Source organism: Fukomys damarensis, unplaced genomic scaffold (genome assembly GCF_012274545.1).
Source record: "Fukomys damarensis isolate Sample0158 unplaced genomic scaffold, DMR_v1.0_HiC HiC_scaffold_16, whole genome shotgun sequence".
NCBI classification, from domain to species: domain Eukaryota; kingdom Metazoa; phylum Chordata; class Mammalia; order Rodentia; family Bathyergidae; genus Fukomys; species Fukomys damarensis.
Window position 1 is genome coordinate 70,334,922 of NW_022900928.1, and position 22,666 is coordinate 70,357,587.

At 36.7% G+C, this 22,666-nt stretch overlaps 1 protein-coding gene across 5 annotated transcripts in view; it reads left to right on the forward strand.

The window, feature by feature from the left end:
• The first annotated feature begins 6 nt into the window (after positions 1 to 6).
• Positions 7 to 22,666, forward strand: part of Jhy (junctional cadherin complex regulator) — a 62,357-nt gene continuing 39,697 nt past the window's right edge. For 4 of the 5 annotated variants that reach the window (XM_010618039.3, XM_010618042.2, XM_010618045.1 and 1 more), the window contains exons 1-3: positions 7 to 149; positions 2,291 to 2,708; positions 16,371 to 16,890. In XM_010618039.3, the coding sequence (XP_010616341.1) occupies positions 2,377 to 2,708; positions 16,371 to 16,890 (852 nt within the window). In that variant the 5' untranslated portion in view covers positions 7 to 149; positions 2,291 to 2,376. Of the gene's footprint in view, positions 150 to 1,286; positions 1,539 to 2,290; positions 2,709 to 16,370; positions 16,891 to 22,666 lie in introns of those variants that run through there. The other variant, XM_010618040.3, reaches the window with a different exon arrangement.

Genomic DNA, 22,666 nt, shown 5'->3' on the forward strand with positions numbered 1-22,666 from the left:
GCCGGAGACCCAGAGGCGCCCTGAGCGTCCCTGCCCGCCGCCTGGCGGGCCCGCCCAGGGTCCCTCAGCGACGGGCAAAACGCGATGTCTCTTAGGGCAGCTTCCGGCCGTTTCAGTCCCCTACAACTTTTTCTTTGCCATTCACCTTGGTGAGTGCAAGCAGGCTTGCTTTTCACCGACCAAAACATATTCGTTTGTCTCAGGACTTGTGGGCTAGATAGAGCCAGGGCCTTGGAAGGATCCCCGTGAAGCCGGCTGTCAGTCCCTAGTTACTATTGGATATGTCCTTGCCATGCTAGTTTATTTACAAGATTGGTCAACCTGGCCACGTCCGAAATTTCAGTGGCACAACGGTTTTTCATTGTGTGGTATTGGGGAACCACATTTATTAAATTTACCTATTTTCAGATTGATTCAAACTGTCAGCGTTTCCTTCTTGGGTCACATGCTTCTACTATAAATCAGGCCTCCGCAGAAAACCCTGCTGTGGAAATGGTTATGTTCTTTTCCTGCGCTCCCCAATTCATTAACAAAATTACCAATTTCTATGGTCATTGTTTACTTTAGGAAAATAAGAGAAATTGAATTAACTGAATTGTTTTGTGAAAGACCAATTCTGAATTGAACTACTATTTTTTTCTTCTATTTTTTGGTGTTGGGAATTGAACCCAGAACCTCACCAATGACTGACCACTGAACTACATTCCTGCTCCAAATTATTTTAAGGTTGCTCTTTAAAATCTCTAATACATTGACCTTAATTTTATAATAAAACCAGGGTTTATACAAAATCATAGTTAAAATGTTAATATTTGCTGGACTTACTGCCTTTCAAAAATCCTTTAAAGTACTAGTCAGTCTGCTTATCAGAATTAAAATATATGGCAGAATGCAATACATACTTTTAAAATAAGAGACTTTTGATAGCAAACCAGTCTGTAAAAGTAGGCAATCATATGTTAGTCTACCAACAGGGGGGCTTTGGAGTTAAATAGAAAATCATTTCATGTGTATTTCAAAATGAATGTTACCTTTTGTCTGCTGTTTGCTAAGGTGCTTTCCTCCAAGGACTTGACACGTGTTTCTGGAAACCTTAGCAACAAGGTCAACAACACAAGCAAGTCTAAGAATAGGAATAAGGTTATGTTATTTAATTAAAGTTAGAATTTGTCAAAAGGATATGAGCAAGGCAATAAAATAAAGTTTACAGTAATCTCTAGTGGTTAAGGTTTCTGTTATGTGGCTTACAGAAATAAAAATTGGCATAAAGGCAGTGAGATAGAAGATAAACCAAAACAGAAATGCTGGATAGAGATGAAAGGAAGTACAATCCAAAACATCATCTCCTTTCAATCCTGTATGAACTCAAAGTACCCTTTCCATAAACCACCTCATGGGTCACTGTAGCAGTCCTTTGAGACAGTGAGGGTTCACTTGGAATCATACTTTTAGGTGACTAGGGCTCAAGCTAACTCCTAGCTGTGATTCAGGCCAATCTTCTACCCACCCAACTCTCCTCAGAACAGCATCTCTTCCAGGTAGGTAAACATCCAGCCGCAGCTTTGAATTGCTCAGTGGCAGGAGCTATTGCTGAACAGTTTTGTTAATATTATGTTGTTGTTATTTTTGTTATTTAATACTAAGCTGAGTTTATGTCTATATAATGTCCACCTAAATTTTAAGTTCTTCTCTAGTAGCACCCTGGGTATCAAAATGTCCTTTCCAAATGATGTAACTGACCAAAATAGTCTGGGAACAAAACAAGTTTCCTCTCTACAGTTCCTACTGTGGAAACCATGCTCTTTTCTCCTTCCTTTACTTTCCAAAAAGTAAGATAGAAAGGGCTGGGGATTTATCTCAGTGGTGCCGCTGCCTGCCTCACAAGTACAGGGTCCTGAGTTCAATCCCTGGTACAAAAAAAAAAAAAAAAAAAAAATCAGCCCCTTTAAAATAAAACCATTAAATTACTGTCCATAATTAACCATTTGACTTTGTCCCAGCTTGTATTTAACAAGCCCTTGGAACCTGGAATAAGAATCTAATTTGAAGCAGCCATTTGATTTCCTCAGTAAAACTGCATTCGATGATTTGGGCTGTTTATGAGCTCTAAATCAGATGTATTTCTGTGGAATGAAAGACAATCATTTTTCCAGCAGTCCTTGCTCATACACACAAAGGATGCATAAGAGTCTTCAGATAATAAGGTTCTCTTGCTCAATTACATTTTTGATAGACATTACCATTAAGGAGATTCAGTAGTCATAGAGTAACATAAATATAATTTTTTTAGGTAATGCTGTTGTGAGCTACAACTTCAAATATCACCTGACTGTTCCCATCAACAAAAGTATCCCGTTAATTTCTGAATTTTTCAAAATGAGCAATAGTAAACTAATTCCCAAGCTCTCCATTCAATCTCCTGTCCATCATAACAACTTAAATGTTCAGTCCTCAGATCGACCTTTTAAGAAAGACTTAAATCTGATTTCAAAAGACTCCTTGGAGTCTGACTCAGAAAGCCTCACTCATGAGAATAAGTCCCAGTCTGAACTTGACCAAATCCAGGACAAAGATATAGAGCCGGACAGCTTAGAGGAAAGCCCTGCACAGGAAAGCCTGAGTGAAACAGAAGGGGAAACAGAGAAAACAGCAGCTCAGATGGCCCGGGAGGAAGACTACTCTGCTCAGGACAATGATGGGAGTAACAGGTAAGGAATTGGCTTGTATAAGATGGTAATGTTAAATAATTAATGGCATCATTCCAAATGACAGTTAAAGACAGGCTTTTCATAAGTGCTATGTGATATGTGTGAGATAGTTCTCCGAAAAGCTAAAGACAGTGACTCCTTGCTTTTTGTCACTTTTATTTCTTTTTTAATTGAAAAACACAATAGACATTAATAATGGCATTTGCATTTCTTATACTCCTTATTTCCTGTCTGTATTTCAAGGGTCTCCATTGCTATCACCTTACCTTGGAGAAACCCCAGAAAGCCTGGTATAGAAAAGTACACAACTCGAAATCTGATGGTCTCAGTTTGGCCCAAGCACTGCTGTTTAGTGTAAAACTTGGACTAAGTCACTTAACTTTGTGGATCACTTTTTCTCCTCTGTTAAATGACCTACTGATCTCACAGGATTGCTGTGAACATCATTAAAATACAAATAATTGGGATTATGCTACCTGTCCCCTTCCTTTGGTTCTAGTAGAAGTCTGCCCCCCAGGGCCTCTTATGAGACTGCAGATTCAATCTAATAATCAGTATTTATGGAACTTAACTTTATGCTGTGAGCTACTAAAAAGTAGGGGAATATAAAATAATGTAGCAGTATTAATGAGGCATTACATGATATGAGAGAGTACAGAAGTTAAAAGCTATTAATGAGGGAGGAGTTTTAGTGTTACATGTTAATGAGGCATTACATGATATGAGAGAGTACAGAAGAAGTTAAAAGCTATAAATGAGAAAGGAGTTTTAGTGTGGGAGAGAAATGCATAGGATATGAGCAGACTACTTGGCTTCAAACACTGGCTCTGCTACTTACTAGCGGTATGACTTTGGCTCACTTTCTTTATCAATAAAATAGTATTATAATAATGTTACCTTACAGAGTTATGTCCTAAAGGACAGTGACTAACTCTTTACATATTATATATATTCCAAATTTAGAGGTTGAATATGTCAAGGAGTATTCATTGAAGGGCCCAGAATTTAGACAAGGTTTTGAAGACAACAGAACAGAATTAGGTTGACGTGTTCGTGACACATTTAGGAGGCCAGCTAAACTGGAGAGGCTTTGTTCTTAGTGTAGGGAAAATCGAGTTAGGGCCTGATTAAAGGCGCCTTGAAAATGTGCTTTTGGTACAGAAGACAAATTTATAGGTTATTGAATGTCATCACACTGTACCACAGAACTCAGAGAACCTGTCCTAGGGACACAGTCACAGCAAGGACTCTTGTAGGAGCTAGCACTAAAACCCAGTCCTGAGTCTTGCTCTTCTTTCTTCTCTTTCTTCCTTTCACCAGGAACACAAAATTAAATGAAATCATTTGTTCCTTAGGGGAATCTCAAGGTTCAGTAAAAGCATAAGTACTGTCACTGAGGTGCTGAGGCCAGAAGAGGGTTGCAGGATGGCTTCAACAAGATAGGCACCCTTAATTGGAATGGGTTGGGTCAACCAGGAAGAGAAAATCAGATTTTTGGAGAAGGCAGCAAAATGAAGCAATGTTTAAGGAAGTTATTTTGCAAGTGGGAGCATTTTGAACTACAGAGTAAACAGTGGGCCAAAAGATTTCCAGATGGTAATGATTGGAGCAACATAATACTGCTTTCTGAAGGCCTATCTGTAGTATTCAAGTTTTTTACTGTAATCCTGTAGGGAAGGTGTTACTTTCTCCATTTTACACTTAGAGAAACTGAGGTTAACTGAGATGAAGTACAGTAACTTTTCTCAGGTCATCAGGCTTTGAGGGGATGTTTGTTGTTTTGTTATTAGTACAACCTGTGTGTGTGTGTGTGTGTGTGTGTGTGTGTGTGGTGCTGGAGACAGAACCCAGGGCCTTGTGCATGCTAGGCAAGCACTACACCATGGAGTCATCCTCAGCTTGACTTGTTTAATTATGAAAGAAATCTGCAGAACAGTACAGGGTAAGACACAATATAACCATCATAGCTGTATTTGTTTTGGTTTTGGTTTGGTTTGGGTTTTTTTGTGGTACTGGAGATTGAACCCAAGGTCTTCATATGGAACTACATAGCCAGCCCCTTTTAATTTATTATTTTGAAGCAGGACTTCACTAAATTGTTAAGTTGCCCAGGCTGGGCTTGAACCTGCAATCCTTCTCCCTTAGCCTCCTAGATTGCTAGGATTACAGGCACGTGCCACATGTCTGGCTTGCTTTCTTTCTTTCTTTCTTTCTTTTCTTTCCTTCCTTTCCCTTTCTTTCTTTCTTTCTTTCTTTCTTTCTTTCTTTCTTTCTTTCTTTCTTTTTTTCTTTTGTACTGGGGATCAAACTCAGAACCTTGTGCTTGCAAGGCAGGCAGCGACACCACTGAGCTCAATCCCCAGCCCCTGTTTCAAAAAGTCAAAAAGTCGTAAAATATTGCAGATATAGTTTTTGTACCCCTTCTTGAATCCATTCCCCTATTTTCCTCTTTGAAATTAACCAAAACTACAGTACACTTATATGGTTTTACATCCTTGTTATCAATCTTTTATTTCTTTCACAATTAATACATGATTAGTGGAGATTCCTATTTTGTTCAGTCAACATTATGCTTTTGACATTTTACCATTGTATTTTTACATTACAGCATGAATTAAGGTCAGTCATTCTTGACTTATGTATAAGTTCCATTATGTTAACATACAGTATCCTGAATATTTAGATTGTTTCCAGTTCTTCTTATTTCACACAGTGCTGGGGACACATGCTTGTATGTCTCTCTGGGTTCATGTGCAAGAATTTCTTTAAGGTTAATGTGTCTAGAAATGGAACTGCTAGATAAGGGAAGTGTAAACATCTTCAACTAACCTACAATGCATTTGAGTTCCCAGTCATTACAATTATATCTCTAACTTTTGCCACTCTGGCAGGTTATAAAATCCTACCTTTTCATAGAATTAATCACATTTGCCTAATGACTTGTGAATGTGTTTTTAGCCAAAGGAGATCTAACAAAATATCATGAGTATGGAGTATGTTTCTGTATTTTTAATTGTAGATTTATCTACTGTTATATAGTATCCCAGTATCTAGAGATGCAATGATGTAATTATTTAGTCACTCCTGGATGGACACTGGGATATTCCCAATTGTTGGCATTTTAAATAATGCTTTAACTGAAATATATATGAAAGAATTGACAGAGTTTATAGGATGCTTATGGTGAACCCATTGCTCTGCTGAAGGCTTTATGGTATAATCTCATTTAATTCTTATCACAATTCCATGGGTGGATACAGTTAATGATTCCACCAAGAAGGTTGCAGATAAGGCCTCTAGGGATTGTATTTTAATCATTGCAACAAGTGAGTACTGGAAAAGAAAGCTTGGGCAATCTGACTTTTGCTCTAAACCATATTTTCATCCTGGCTCTAATCTAAAAGATTCATAGTCTCCTTCATCATAAATGAGTACCTTTGTCTGTATTTTTAAGATGAAAAAACAATACAGGAATCCAATAAGTGACCTCATTTCCTCAATTTTTTAGCTTTTCTTCCTTTTGTTCAGTTCTGAGAGATCTGATTTGACCCTGTTCTTTACCTAAGGGCAATTTACTACTTAATGTAGTTCAAGTAATAATACTTCTAAAAATCAAAATTATAGATTGATTTTTGTTCTTCTGATTCAGAGATCTTTAATACTATTTTCCTCAGATTTACTTGCCTTGGGTGTTGAATAATAGACTATAAAACATGGGGCAGGGTTAGAATGGGTTATAACCCTAGCAATTGTTAGTATGTGCTGCTTTCCTCATTGAACACTGAAGGATAAGGTTTATACTGCAGAAGTGAAGATTTAGCCAAATAGATGCCTAAAAATGTTTACTCAGGTGTGGTTTAGTTACTAGCTCCTTTCTCTGCTTCACATAAGTTTTATAAACTTTTCCCATGTATATTATTGCTCAGATCTGAGAAGTGGTGAGCCATGATATGGACAAATAAATTGATCTCAGTCTCTCATTATGAATTTCAAGGAGATTTTCATTTCTATGAGGCAGATAGCATTCTGGGAATTGTAGTTCAAAAGCTTAGTCAAAGCATTGCTTTAAATCAAGGCAAATCTTTCTTGTTGCTTTTATAAGCAATAATTTTAAAAGCTGCCTGACAAGTCACTTAGCTTGACTCTTGTGTTTTGATGTTACTAGACCAACCTCAAAGCAATTACTTCCTTGTGCTTCACTAAAGTCAAGCCATAGTTCCGTGTATATGGATTAGAGAAAACCTTTTATTTTGCAGAAATTGAAGCAGCGTTGACTGTAGTCAAGAGTGGAGAGAGGATCTTCATATGGCAGTCCTTAAACCCCCTCCCTAATAAGCCACACTCGTCTTTCATGAAGAAAGAGATCATTGTAATGCCTAGGGCAATTAGAAATAACCCTCTTCAGTCCCGAAGCCTCTGAAGACACTTTCTTAACTTTTTTTAAATCAGAAAATAGCAATTCGATGCCCTGTATATGTGTTCAATAAGGTCTTATTTACCGGAATGCTTATATAATTACTACCGTTTATAGAACTCTTTGCTTTAGTGTCACATTTATCCATACAAGAGCCTCTTAGATATACATTTACTTACTTACTTTTTTAAAAAGAGTGGTAGGGATTGAACCCAGGGCTTTGTGCATGCAACATACACCCTCTACCACTGATCATTTTACTACCCCAGGCCCAAGGCATTGTTGTCCCCATTTTTCAGATAGGGCTCCAAAATTTGTGTAGGTGCATGTAATTGCCAAATGTCAGAGCCAGACATTGAATTGAACTCTCTAATTCCAAAACTTGAGCCTCAAATTATTAGTATTTAAAAAGGTAATCATGGATTAATCCAATAAAGGGGTCCATTTTATTACCTAGTAAAAATTAAAGAGAACAATACCAGCATGGACTAAACTGAGGCCAAAATGACTGTGTGTGTATAATTATAATTTTTAAAAATTTAAAGAGTAAGCACAAGATGATTGCAATTTACCCTGGCCAGTGAGGTCAGAGTGGCCTTTATTCCTCAGCATCCCTCCTGAGAAACAGGCATGCTTCCCTTTATTTAGTGAGCTTTTTGGACATTTCACTCTCTCATCACCTGGGGACAATTTGCCACAGAAGAGTTGTAACCTGTCTAACAAACCATCTTGTGGTGAAATTTCATAGGAGGCAAATGGGAACAACGAGGAATTGCTAGTTAGATTGAATAGTTGGCATTGTCTGAAAGTACAAAAGGGACTTGGTAATAATAATCTGCCTATTTAGTATGGTATATACTTTCTTCTCCCAAATTCCTTAAAGAGTATTCTGATTAATATTAAGAATCAGGAGTATTGAATGAGAATTTCTAGCACCTGGTGAGCAGTATTGAATAAACAAAACAGATGTTGGTAGGAAAAGAAAGACTTAGTGAAGATCAAAACTTAGGATTTTCATCTTTTGCCAATTTTCTCAGTCTGTTTTGAGGGCACTTTGGAGATTTTTAAGTTCAGGCTAGACTGCTATTCCTTACATGTGTTGGAGATACTGCTTTTGGTACTGACTGGGAGAGTAAAGACATTTAAGGATGGCTCTAATAGTTTAGTATTATTGAACACATTTTAGAAGCTTCTAGGAGTCAACATTCATTTCTGTTAATTCCTAGTAACATTCGTATTATTGGCTTCTATTGTATTTTATTAGGTAGATTTTCAATTTAGGGCCATTGATTGGCCAATCTCTTCAAATACAATTTACAACATGCCATGTTCCAGAGGTTTACACACAGTACTGGGTGAAAACTACTGGTATTTCAGCCATTTATTTCATATCAATGGAAATAGTCATACCAGAGAAGTTACTTTTTGTTGTAATAGTTCCTTCTGTTTTATGTTCATCCATTTATTCACAAACTGTGCCTTACACCCTGATGCTGTCCTCAGAGCAGGCATGGTGCCATCATAACAGCTGAGCAGTCATGGAGGGAGGTATACAGTGTGCATGGGCATGAACTGTGTCCATTAAAGGCAGAGTCCCCGCCAGAAGTGCACAGCCATGGTGACTCCTGGGGTTTTTTGCCCCCAGAGATGGCCACTAGATCCTCTTCTCCTTCATGTCAAATCTGGAATGCATTATTCTGTTAAGTGAATAGTTTGAAGCCTCACAAAATATAATTTATATTTATGTCACTTACAGTCCTCTAAGTTTATCAGAGGATAAAAAAGATCATAAAGAAGTTACTAAAAAGATAGTTTAATTTTTGACCTTTAGGTCTGCATTTAGTTCTACTCCTTGGCAAGTTTCAAAATATAGAAAACTTTGGTATAATTTTTTAGTGTATTGACTTTAAAGAGGTTATTTCTCAGCACTTAACATTTCAGAGTTTTGCATGACAGATCCAATCCAATTAATAAAATAATAGATTCTTAGAGCTGCAAGGGCCCTTAATTGGTCAGCCTGTTCTCCAGTTGTGCAGAGGAGGAAACCAAGATCTAGAAGGGTAAAGGAGACTTGCTCAAGTTCTCACTACTGGCCAGTGGTAAAATCTGGACTGAACACAGGTGTCATACACTGCTTTTCCATGACGTCATAGCTAAATTCCAGTGCTTTTAATCTGACATTTAAGGTACAATAATTTCTATCTAAAGGAAGTGTAAACACTGGAAATTTTTATAAATAGTTCTTTACTGCTTAGCCATTGCTTTAAAAAATGAAAGGGATCTAAGTCTCCCATGGAAAATGTTTGACATTACCATTGTACCTCTCACTGAATGAGAAGGATTATGTGTCACAATACTCTGTCCTATTTCATTTCGCTTATGAAGATACAGGTTTGGTTTCATATAACATAATCTTAATAAAGAGCAGAATTTTATATTGCAATTACTAACATAACTTTCTTAGGTAATTTTGGGGGGTTGCCTTTGATCAAGATTGGTACTGATAAAAACTTGGAACAAATTTTACAGCCCCAAATCTGTTGTTAAAGAAAAAAAAGAGGGGCCAGGGATTTAGCTCAGTGGTTCCACTGCCTGCCTTGCAAGCGCAAGGACCCAAGTTCTACCCCCGGTACCAAAAAGAAAAAAAGGGACTTTTGTTAGAATTATTCAAATTATATAATTGCGGAAAGCAAAATTTACCAAATAACAATTCAGCCCCTTTACTTTAGAGTGTTCCTATATATAATCTTCAGCTTTCCATTCATAAACCATTTTTTTCTTAAAATGTTTAGTTTTTTTATTAAAATAAGTACCTTTGTTAAATAGTTAAAAGAAATATTCTGGGTTGCAAATAACCCCCCATTGAACATTTCAGTATGCTTATGGAACTGTTTTACAAGTATTTCATATTTGCAAAAGTGGAGCCCGTAATGTAGTTTCATGTAGAGTGCCTGTCTAGTATATGAAGGCCCTGGGTTGGATCCCTTCCAAGGGACAAGAATGACAAAAAACTTATATGCAGTACTTGTAAAAGTGGATTTTTAATCTTTTGGATTTATTTCATCCTGTTTACTTAAAATCCATTAATAAGAAGATTAAATGCACAGCATTCAAAAATCCTTGGAAACAACTGTCAGGTTTATAGTTCTTTAAAGAAGCATTAAAAACTTTATACTTAAAGAAAAATTAAATTTGCTGCGCATATGCATAAAAGATTTAATGGCATATAAATTGGGAATAATTGTTCTGTTTAAAAGGATTAAATTAAACCTAAATCAATAATGACATGTGCAATTTCAATTTAACTGCCTACTTAAAGTGGCAAATAAATAACAGCTAAATGATTAATAGCAATGCTTTTATTCACCTCCTCAACAAGCAAAATGGGCAGTTATTGAATATTTTATTGTGAGTGCAAAGGATGTTAATTGTACAAGAAACATGCTCTAATTTTAGTAATTTTTTGATTGAATACAAAGCTGAATATGAGACTCTTCATTAAGTGGAAATTTAATTTTATTTCGTTTGAAGTTATCACTGTGAGTACTCAGATATAGTCCATTAAAGGCAGCAAATATCCTGGCCTGGGCATGTGAGACTGTCCCCACCCCCTTCCCCTCTGCATCCATTTCTAACCCAGGCCTCTGAAGAGGAGACCTCGCATCTGTTGTCTGAACAGTAACAAAAGAGTTGTGTACTCATTGTCTGTGTAACCTTTCTATCAAATGAGGAGGAAAAGAGGTGCATGTTTTGTGTGCAAATGATTACTGATGAAAGGGTACTTCACACTCATTTTGTCCCAGTGTGTTGACCTGGACCACAAAAGACAATTGAGCTTCTTAGCACACAAGCTCAGTACAATGGGGTTCTTTAGTATCATGTTCTGTTTCAACCATTAGATTTGTTTTCATGAAGCATTACAGCTTTCCACGCTCATGATTTTGCAAAACATACCCTCCCATTTGTTTTGACATATGTTTTTCACCTAGAAAGGGAGATGGTTTAAGAAATTTCTTGCAGGTGTAAATGGTGCAGCATAATTAACACTTTGACACAAGCCACATTTTTCAGACTACCCTTGTATAGACACATTTTTAGAGTTTCTCTTCAAACAGTTGGTTCAGATTTTTTCTCATAGCCAAAGCAACAGTCTTCTCTGGTTTGTTTCCAAACACTGCATTTTCTGGATTCTTAAAACTTAAGTCTTCTGTAGCATGTGATATGCTTCTATAGTCTGATTTCAAGAAAGGAGATCTGTTGTTAGAAGCCATGGCATTTTTAAGTCTAAAATAATTTAATTCTCCCAGTTTTATCTTCCTCTTTATTTTCAGTGGTTGTTAAAATATTCCATCATGTGAAAACATTGACATTTCTCAATCCCGTTTCCTGAATTATGATTCAGACATTCTCCACAATACTTAAGTCATGACTGAAAACTAGTTTTTAGAGATGTTAAATCTTTCAGGCCACATGAAAATCTTTCTGTGCCCTGTAAATAACTTATACTCTAAGGAGTGAAGGCTCCCTTGACTCCATCAGCAGGAATCACAATACATAACAACAACATTATGTTATGGTGACTGAGTGTAACACACACAAGGGAAGACCAGTGACAGAACTCATTGACACACACTTACATCGCTAGTACTTACTGAGACGGTACTCAGAGGCATGCACAGAAGTTAAGTGGCTTGCCCACACTCACATAGTAGCTGGTGGCACCAGGTATTGTATGCAGGCATCCTAATTGTAGGGCCCTTTTCCTTAGACCCTCTGCTCAGGACCACAATACTTTGTCACAATTCAGAGAAACAGAGCACCACAAATATTACATATGACTAAATAAAGTCTATAACCATCCTTGTAGATGTTATGCCATTATTGGTTGACACAGTTAAATTCATTGACCAATCAGGGTGCACCAATTTTCTTAGTATAACTGAAGATAGAAGCTAGAGAATCCATTTCCTCTAGTTACTCAACACTACTTTTTATTCAATTTTCCATCACTGTGACAAAATACTTGAGATAAACAACTTCTAAGGAGGAAAGATATATTTTGGCTCACAGTTTCAGTATTTCAGTTCATGGTTTCTTGGCCTTCTTGCTTTGGGCCTGTGGCAGCACAGTCTATCATATAGGAGCATATGGTAGAAGAGACCTGCTCCCCTATGACAGATGGGAAGTGAAGAGAAAGAAAAAGGGGTCAGGGTCCCAATATTCCCTTCAAGGACATGCCCCCAGCTTACTAACTTCCTTCCTCTATCTCCTGAATGTTCTACCACCTCCCAGTAGTGCTACGGGCTGGGAATCAAGCCTTCAAAACATGGGCCTTTGGGAAACATTTCATGTCCAAACCATTGCCACTACCCATTTAAAAGACATTGGCAATACTCAATTATTGATCCTTTGTGAGTCTGTCATAGGTCATAGAACAATGGCATTGGAATAGACTTTGAGATATCTAGCAATTGAATTGGAAAATAAGTTAATATATTTTCATTAGTGAACAAGGTTATGTCCTATATATTCATTCATGTATTCATTTTTGCAGTGCTGTGGGTTGAACTCAGGACTTCATGCATGCTAAGCAAGTGCTTTACCACCGAGCCAGTCCTGTCCTACTATTTTAAATATCCACAATATCTTGTATTTCTTTTACACTTCTAATTCACTAACTAGTAATTAGTTCATAAAGCCTATCCTCACTGGAAAGATCCATCAGTGTGACTGTTTGGCTCACTGCTATATCTTCTATGTTTAGTAGTCTGCCTGAACAGAAGGAGGCACCCAACACCTCTGCTGACTGACCAAGTGAGTTACTAACTCACCTATGACACATGCTACAGCAGGCTTTCCGCATGACCTCCTGTGGGAACACCTGTGTGGTACAGGGCAATTTACTGGATGCTAGCCAGTTTCCAGAGCAGACTACCAGGGCCTGTATCCTAGCTCCACCACTGGTAGCTCTGTTACCTTGGAAAACTTTCCTAAGCTCTCTGAACCTGTTTTCTTATCTGTTAAATGGAGATGATAATAGAGCAGTTTCTCCCTCAAAGTTGTTTTGAGGAAAAAACAAGATTCACTACAAGCCTTCCTTATATTAGCATAAAATGATGATGCTATCTTTCTTTCCATAATCCATCCCCCCACAGAGTGGCAGACAAGGCATCCCAGGGTTAGCACCCTAGGAGATAGCCAGCCCAGCTCTAAGCTGTGTAAATAAAGGATTGCCTGTTCTAAACATTCCCCCAAAGACTCTATAGTCTATGTAGATAAACTCTTCCGAAAACTCATCACTTTGTCCAAAAAATGTTTATTCTACATTCCCTTACTAATTAAACTCTCAGGTTAATTTACATAGCACAGACTCTTATAGAGCTTACAAAGTCACTCAAGATCTGAACTCTGATCTAGGTACAGTGGTACACATCTGTACTCCCAGGACTCTTGGAGGCTGAGGCAGGAGGACTGCAAGTTCAAGCCCAACTGGGCAACTTAGTGACTTAGTGAGTCCCTGTGTCTCAAAATAAAAACTAATAATAAAAGAAAGGAAAGGGCTGGGGGTGAAGTTCAGTGTGAAGGTCTTGGTTCAATGCCCAGTAATGACAAAAAGAAATTCTGACCTCTGCTTAACTTTGATCTCTGTTCTTCAGCCTTATCCCCTCTCAGCTCTCCATTTTCTCCATACAGAATTTGTTTTTGGAAAGTACCACATTCTGTCTCCCTTTCATTCCTTTTTCCATGCCATTCTCTTGGCCTGGCATATATTTCTTTAGCCTAAGTCTCAGAAATACCATGTTGCCTTCAGAAAGCTCTCCCCAATGTCCCAAGCAAGGAGTGGATGTCCCTCCTGAGTCTGGACGGCCCTGTGCCCTTCATTGGAGCAGGCACCACTTCAAATTGTACATTGTTTTCTTGTTTGAATTCCCACCAGGTGTGGGCCCAATGCTGTGCCACTCACCACTGTATCCCTCTGGTTCAGTAAGTGTTCAGTAAATAAAGACTTGTCAGATCAATGAGGGAACTAATCAATGAAGAATAAAGTTCAGTTTTTCCTTTCAATATATTATGGATATAGGAAACACATTTTATCATTAAAATTTTTTATTTAATATAATAACTGGGTTTTCTTCTACACTAGAACAATCACAGTTGAGCCTGTGTTTCACTCTATATAAGATAAACTTGAAAATCATTCACTAATTTGGTCTACTGCGAAAAACTCCAGCATGTTTAGATTCAAATTTATTACTATTGGTTTAAAAATAAAAATATCTAGTGCTTTTTTTGGTTGACTTTTTAGAGATGCACTTATTTAATCTAGAAGCATTTATTGATCCTTTATGACCAGAGTGTGGCGCAGTGTACCATTACAGAGGTTAGGGAAGGAAGATAACACACAGTCCTTGCTACCCAGGACCTTACCTAGGTGAGGAGATAGGAGTACGATCATGAAAAGTTAAGTAAGCACAAATAAAGTGCACTTTAAGAACACTGCCTCATCTTGATCCTTAGTGTTATGCAGTCATGAGAAATAAATATAATTTATCCCTAGTTATGGATGACAGAGACTAGCTCAAGGGTGACATCGTGTGCCAACTGACACATAACAGGCAGTGCAGACTCAAAAGTTGAGTCCAGGTATGTCCAGTCCAAGTCTAGATGGTGCCCTGATGGCCAACACCATGTCCTGTGCACATGTCCAATGACACTTAGGAGCCAAGTGGAAGGCCAGGCCAAGAGATGCTGTTAGTTCATGGGAAGAGACAGCACCCAGGAGAAACTTCCCATGAAAGCCCAAAGGCAGGCTCAGGGCACAGCAGGGCAGTTTGTTTTCCCATTTTCTGGTACATGGACCATTCACATTCAGGCATTTTTCTAGAAGAGGTCACATCTCATCTCTTGATGGAAAAGAGCAGACTATTTAAAAAAAGTTTTCCACCTTAATATACAAACTACAAAATTTGAAATTACAATAGTTTGACAAGGCATGGGAGTTTAGGCTTTTTCTCCCTCTTTTTTTTTTTGCTTTACATCAAGTCAAAGAAATCTAGATTCACATTAAAAAGAGTAAATTAGTATTAGGGGGACCATTATTTTGTTTACCAGCATAAAATTATGTTTCTGTAAACGGGAATATCAAATAACATAAAAAGCCTGGGTGATTTACATTTTCTTTTTGATTAGAGGATTGAATCCACTGTACTCAAGGAAGGAAAATCTCTCCCATTTAGCTTTTGAAGATCAAAGAGGCCATTAAATATGCCATATTATCAGCATTTTTTTCCTTTTTGGTTAAGACTAGGGGGTGCTTTACAAATTTAGATTGCCATGGGGAAAAGAGAACTTTATTTGGGGTCATCCACATGGATTGTGGACTAGTTCACTTTCCTGAGGCAGAACCATATGCTTAACATCTTATTCAAACAGGTGTATCCTACAGTGAGTGTCAAGTGCATGCTGATCTATTTACTAAATATTCTGTACATAAATCTAATAACCAAGGGACTATGAACCTTGAGTGAGCCACAGTCTTATTCTAAGCCTTGGAAATCTTTCTGTAGAACATTTGCCAAAATCTACAAAGACAAAAATGAAGTGAAAAGCAAAATTACTAAAAACAAATGTTTTTAAAAGGATGAACTTGTGTAACTATTCAGCTGCAATAAAACTGGCTTTTTTCCCAAAAGGAACAGGCTGAGACAAATGTTGTCTAGACAATAATCCGTATTTCCCTTCCTATATAAGTAGCCAAATGTGCATTGTACCAACTAAAGTGTGAATTACAATTTATCTTTACAGCTGAAATACTGAATTATTGTTTGTGGTATAACTGATACATTTTTGAACCTCTGATTCATCGAATGTGGTAGACATTTGCTTTTGTTTTCTGGCATTTAGAATGTAGCTGTCTTCCATTTTTCTTTTTTTTTTTTTTTTTTTTTTTTTTTTTTTTTTGGTACGGGTGATTGAACTCAGGTCCTTGCACTTGCAAGGCAGGCCACTGAACCGCTGAGCTAAATCCCTGGCCTTATTCCATATTTTGATAAACTTAGATAAGATCTTGTTGTCTTTGTGTATAGTGTGTGGATCTAATGAGCCCCAGGTACATCTTTAACATATAGATAGTAAAAGAGAAATGTAATTAGAGTGAGACTGATTTTATGAGTAAAATGACCAAATGAATTCAGTGAGTGAATTTATTTTGGTTAAGGACTTACCATTTTTATTTCTGCTTTGAGCAGCCAACAGCTTATAAAGGACAAATATTCAGACCTCCGATATGATCCGAACTGGAAAAATAAGAAAGAGGAAGTGCAGTTGTTGATTGTGGAAACCTTGCCAGAGTCTGCAGACAGCTCTTCAGAAAATCTGCCCTTGGTGCCACTCTACCCTTCCAAGGAGACTTCAATGGAACTCTCAGAGGGAAAAGAAAAACAGAAAAAGTGTCCTCAGAGTGCAGCCACCTTACTCGGAAGTGAATTTTTAAGCCCAGACTATGAGCCTGGCTCCCAAGTCAGTGAGCCATTTTCAGAGCCAAGTGACAGTGACCAGGAAGAGAAGTCAAGCAACCTCTCTAAGTACCTGAAGAGTTCAAGTTCACATAATGAGGTATTCCTCCCAGGATCACGTGGCCCTCGAAGAAGGAAGTCTAAACAATATTTTGTGGAAAAAAATAAGCTTACATTGGGATTACCTACTCCTAAAACAGATTCTTATCTTCAACTTCACAATAAAAAAAGGGGGGAAACTCATCTAGAACAGGTATGTAGTGGCTGCTTAAAAATCTCTTCCTAAACCAAACTAGAATTTGTGTATGTTTGAAATGGCTGGATATCCTTTCTTTGGGGGTGATGATGTTACTTTAACCACTCATCTGGGCAAAACAAGCACTTCCGTACTACATTCTTATGTTGCCCTTTCTTGAAGAATGAAGGGAATTGTTCCACAAATTCTTGAGAGCAGAATAAAAGCCATTGATGGTTTATAGTACTGTAATTGCTATAATGCAATTATATCCAAATACCTCCCATTTAAGGAATTGTAGAATTTTTTTAAAACTATGTGTTCTAGTAGGTTAAAAAATAAGATTGAGTATTTGATTCTTATGCCAATTGCCTTTGTTTCCATTCTAGCATTGAGTGCCAACACTATTAAATGTCCTAACACATTGGAAGTAACATTAACCTGTTCATATCTATAGTTGCAACTCATATACAGAGTTAATTCTCAACTCAGTCTGTGTACATATTGGGCCACTTAAGAAAGGGGGCAGGGAAATAGAGCCTTTTTCTTTTTAACTCTAGATGACTCTAATAATCAACATACCATCTTTTATTGCCCTGTGTAATGACATGATTGAACCTTAGTCTTTCCATCTAGGTAAACCAGAAAAATAATAAGTGACATTTTTTTGCTCATATGATCATTTTGAAGGTAAGTTCTATTCCAAGTGATGTATTCAAAACCTGCTGAAGTAAGTAAGTAGACCGAGTTCTGTTCATGGGCACACAAAGGTCTTATCCACCCACTGCCTAGTGGATGTATCATGGAAACAAGAAAGTATGTGGTTGGATCATACAATTAACCACCCTTATTAAAAAACAGCTTGAAAATTCATCACCTAGTCATTTTCAGATATGGAAGTGGTACTGTGGTAAATGTGGATGCACTTAGATCTACTCTGTATCTCAATTGGTGTTATTTAAAGTGCTTTAACCTATTTTAACCTCATTCTAATGGAATGAAATAGATGAGATGGATGAATGTTTGTGATTTTTCTGAATATATCATTTTTTTTCCAGTACTTAGGACTGAACCCAAAGCCTTTGTACTGAGTTACATTCCTGCTGTTAGCTAGCTAGCTGTTTGTTTGTTTGTTTGTTTGTTTGTTTGTTTGTTTGTTTTTTGAGGCAGTGTCTCACTAAATCACTAAGTTGTCCAGGCTGGGTTCAAACTTGCTGTCCTCCTGCTGGGCTTGAATGTGCAGTCCTCCAAATGGGTGGAGTTCTGGGATTACAAGCGTGAAACCCTTTTTAGTCTTAAAGGAGTATGTGATATTTTTGCCTTTGTAGCTGATAATAATATGAAAGGATTGTGCAGTATACTTAGTTGAATTATAAAAACAAACACTAATTTTAAATATTTTACAACATTTTAGTTGTGTACTTTTTTGTTTCACACACATGGGAAATTTTGAATTTTGCTTGATTATTCATTTAAATATAAATTAATTCAGCAGTCCACTATCTATGCAGAATTCTTTAACTAATAATTTATCCCAGACTGGGACAGTTATTTTTCATTAAAATAGTGTCCCTGGAAGAAGCTGATCTAGAAGGAAAGGCAGATAGTCCAAGAGTTATATTTCTAATAATAAAAGGGAAAAATTTATTATAAACTCTTCTATTGCTGATTTCTAAATTGCTAATTTTGTTAGTAGTTGTAAGGTAATTTTAATTTAACAGACACAATTGGGATAAAGTGACTGCCAGTGATTTCATGACCTAATTGTCGCTTTGTTATGCCCAGAAAGAACTTTTAATCATTTCAGGTTTATTTGTTCAGTGTTTAAATTCTTGTATTACTATTTGAAGGAACCATTGATCTTTCTACTTCTTTCTCCAGGTTCAAATGCTGATTGATAATTGCATTCCAAATTGTTTTTTCACCGTTTTTTCAACATATATTTCCTTTTTTACTCTTGAAAAGAATAGAAAGGAATTTGACCTAACAGTGATATAATGATACATATAACTTGTTTTACTGAATTATATTCAATGGCACAAAATGCTTGTTCTTTTTGAATCATTATTTATATATAAATGTGTCCAGGTCTCTTCTATTGACATAAATTATATGTTCTCTCTGGGCCGGAAATGTGGTTTGTATTTAGTTTTTAATCTTCATAGAAACTAGCCTAACACACTGCAAGGTCTGAGTAAACAGATGGGAAATGAAAATGTATTTCTTCCACCACCCTCAAACTATATTCCCTTTAAATGACTTGTGGGGAAAATGGCATTTTTGGAACAGTGGTTTGGAATAGTAAATGGATATTAGAATCAGCTGAGAAGCTCATGTAGAAAGTGACCCTTGGCTGCACCCAGATCAATATAAATGAGAATCAAGACTTGTCATGTAGAGGTACAAGATCCCAACAATGACTGTTACTGTATCCCTAAAATGTACCAATAAACTTAATTAAAGCTGAAAAAAAAAATCTCTAGGTGAGATCCTCAACATTGGTATTTTTTTGTTAAAGCTCCACATGTACTTCTGCTGTGAAGCCAGGTTTCAGAACCATTGTTCCAGACTAGAGTGATGGCTTTCAGCCTTGGTTTGACTTAGGGATCACTAGAGGACTATACTGATTCCTTGGCTGAAGCACTGAAATTCTGATTTAATTCATCTAAGCATGAGTATTCACCAACAGTCCCTACATAATTCTAATATTTAGCCCAGATTGAGAACACTGATCTAGATCATTGGCTCCCAGACATTAGCATGTGTCAGATCCATCTGGAAAGCTTATTAAAACAGATTGCTGCTGTAGGATAACTGAGGTGGACAACAATTAAATAGATCAAAATAGCTAGTACAGAGAATTTTGAATTTTCCTGCTATATTTTGGATATGAAGTGTCCCTAAGAGTTCCATGTGTTAAAGACTGATTCCCCAGTTTGACACTATTGGAAGGTCATGAAAACTTTTTTAAGAGGTGGGGCCCAGTGAGGAGTCTTCTGGTCATTATGTTTTTTTCTGGGTTTTTATTTCTTGCCTCTCCCTCTTCTCCTTTGCTTCCCATCTGCCACCCTTACCACCCCTACCACCCTACCACCTGCCATGATGTGCTGCTTACCACAGGCCCAAAAGCAACAGGGCTAGTCAATTATGGACTGAAACTTCTACACCTGTAATCCAGCATAAATTCACCTTCTGTGTAAGTTGATTAACTCAGGTATTTTGCGAAAGTAAAAGAAAGTTGATTAACACAGTTCTCAACACAAAATAATGATAAATAATTTGAGATATGCAAGTTATTCTCATCCTATCATTATACTTTTATTGAAATGTCATACTGTATCCCATACATGTATACAACTATGTGCCAATTAAAATTTTAAAACGTATTCAATAAGAATAGCCTCCCAAAGTTCTTACTCAGTAGGTATAGACAGCAGTGGTGAACTTATGGCAGGTGTGCTGCAGGGAGCTGTTTTGTTATCATTAAAAGCTCTAAAAGGGCCCTTGGGCTTGCCAGGCAGGCAGCAGAACCACTGAGCTAAATCCCTGGTTGGGGTTTTTTAAATGAAAGTTGACAAACTGATTATTAAATTCAAATGAAATATAGGTAAGTGCAATAAAGAAAGTTCTGGAAATTAAGAGTAATGAGAGGATCTAGAACTACTAAATAATGTATTTTATTATAAATCCTCAATAATTAAATACTGGGATAATATTAATGCATTTACAGGCACCAAAAGGGAACAGAATAGAGAAGTCTAGAAATAGAGCCAAATTACATATGAAAATATATTATGTAATACTATGACTTTATAAAGATAACAGGCAGCATATGAAGTCATCAAATCAGGGAAGAAATGATGGACCATTAAAAAATAACAAGTAGGTGAGCCAGGGATTTAGCTCAGTGGCACTGCACCTACCTTGCAAGTGCAATGTCCTGAGTTCGATCCCCAGTACCAAAACAACAACAACAAAAACAAAAACATGTATCTCTCAGGGAAAAAAATCAAGTTGTATCCATATCTCATGTACAAGATAAAATTCCATCTGGATCAAATATTTTATTTCTTAAAATTAAATCATAAAAATAACATAAAAAAGTGGGAGTATTCTCCTAAAACCTTGAAATTGTTTTGAAATCCAGAATCTATAAAAGATTGGTAATTTTATCATTTTATGTAGAGCTTTTTATTTGTAATATTTTATAGATATAAAATTTTAGAAATGTCAGAAAAATTCTACCAGAAAAACATAAGCAAGGTCAACATATAAAGAACAAACTAGGAAAAATATTACTAATTAAGGTGATAGACTAAACAGTAATAACACTAACATATAAATATTTTTTCACATTACTAAGAAAAAGACTGAAATCTCAATAGGAAGATACGTAAAAGTATTCATAGGCAAGTGACAGAAAAATTAATGTGTATGGCTGTTAAACATAGAAGATAATTTCAGTGATTATAAAAGAAATGCAAATTAACCTTATATTGAGAATCAGTTTGTCCTCCTAATTAAATAATTAAAATTCCAGCTGGGCATGGTGGTGTGTGCCTGTAATTCCTACACTTTGGAGGCTGAAGCAGCAGAATCTTAGTGAGTTTGAGGCCTGCCTGGGCTACTTTGTGAGTTCAAGGCAACCCTGAACTTCAGAGTGAGAACCTGTCTCAAAAAAAAGAAAAAGTTTGATGAACATGATAGCAAAAAGAATACAGTCAAACTGACAAGATAATAATTTGGTATGACAAGTACAAAGGACAATTTGTTTTTATGTGTATTTAAAATACAAATATATTCTTTGGAGCTGGGTTGGTTGAGGCCACCTGCTAGCTATCTGACTTTGAGCAGGTTACTAACCCTCACTATGCCTTAGCTTCCTCATATTTAAGATGGAATAATAATAATAATAATAATAGTACTTTCCTTATAGGATTATTAAGAAGATTAAATGGAAATATATTTATAGTGCTTAGATTAGCACCTGGCTCATAAGAAATACTGTATAAAGTTTGGCAATTAGTATTTGGTCCAACATATTCTATTCCTAGGGATTTATCCTAGAAACGTGTGCAGTTTTGAAATCACACCTGTACAAGATTATTTTTTTTCAGCCTTATTTGTTTTGTTTTGTTTTCTTGGTACCGGGGATCAAACACAGCGCCTTGCACTTGCAAGGCAGGTGCAGCACCACTGAGCTAAATTCTCAGCCCTGTTTCAGTCTTATTTGTAACAGCAAAACATTGGAAGCCACATCTGTCAGTTGGGGAGTAGTTAAGTTATGGTACAACCATGCAGTTAGAGTATACTACATCTGTTTGTTTGTTTTTTTTTTCAAATAAGGACACTCTTCATAAACTTTTATGGACAACTTGACAGAATTTACTATTAAGAGACATTAAAGGTATAGAACAGCATGTAGAGTATTTTTAAAGTGGAAAGAATAAAAACATATCTTATTTACTTGGTATGCTAAAAACTCGTAGACCACTACATAGTTAATTGTGAGGGGTGAAGAGAATGTACAGGAGCAGCTTTTCAATTTATAACTTTGCATAGCTCTCATTTTTTAACCATCCCCTATATACTAACTTTTTAAAAATTAAATTGAAAAATAGCAATAAAATGGGATGGGGCCATTTGCAAAATGTATAATACACATTTTGTAGCATCCCAAAAAGCTTTCCATCCTATGACTACAGGGTGTTACCTAATTTCATTTTTTGCTTGTATGTAATAGGTCAGAGGAGAACCACTGATCCTTTACATTCATTTGTTCCACAGCCTTTTC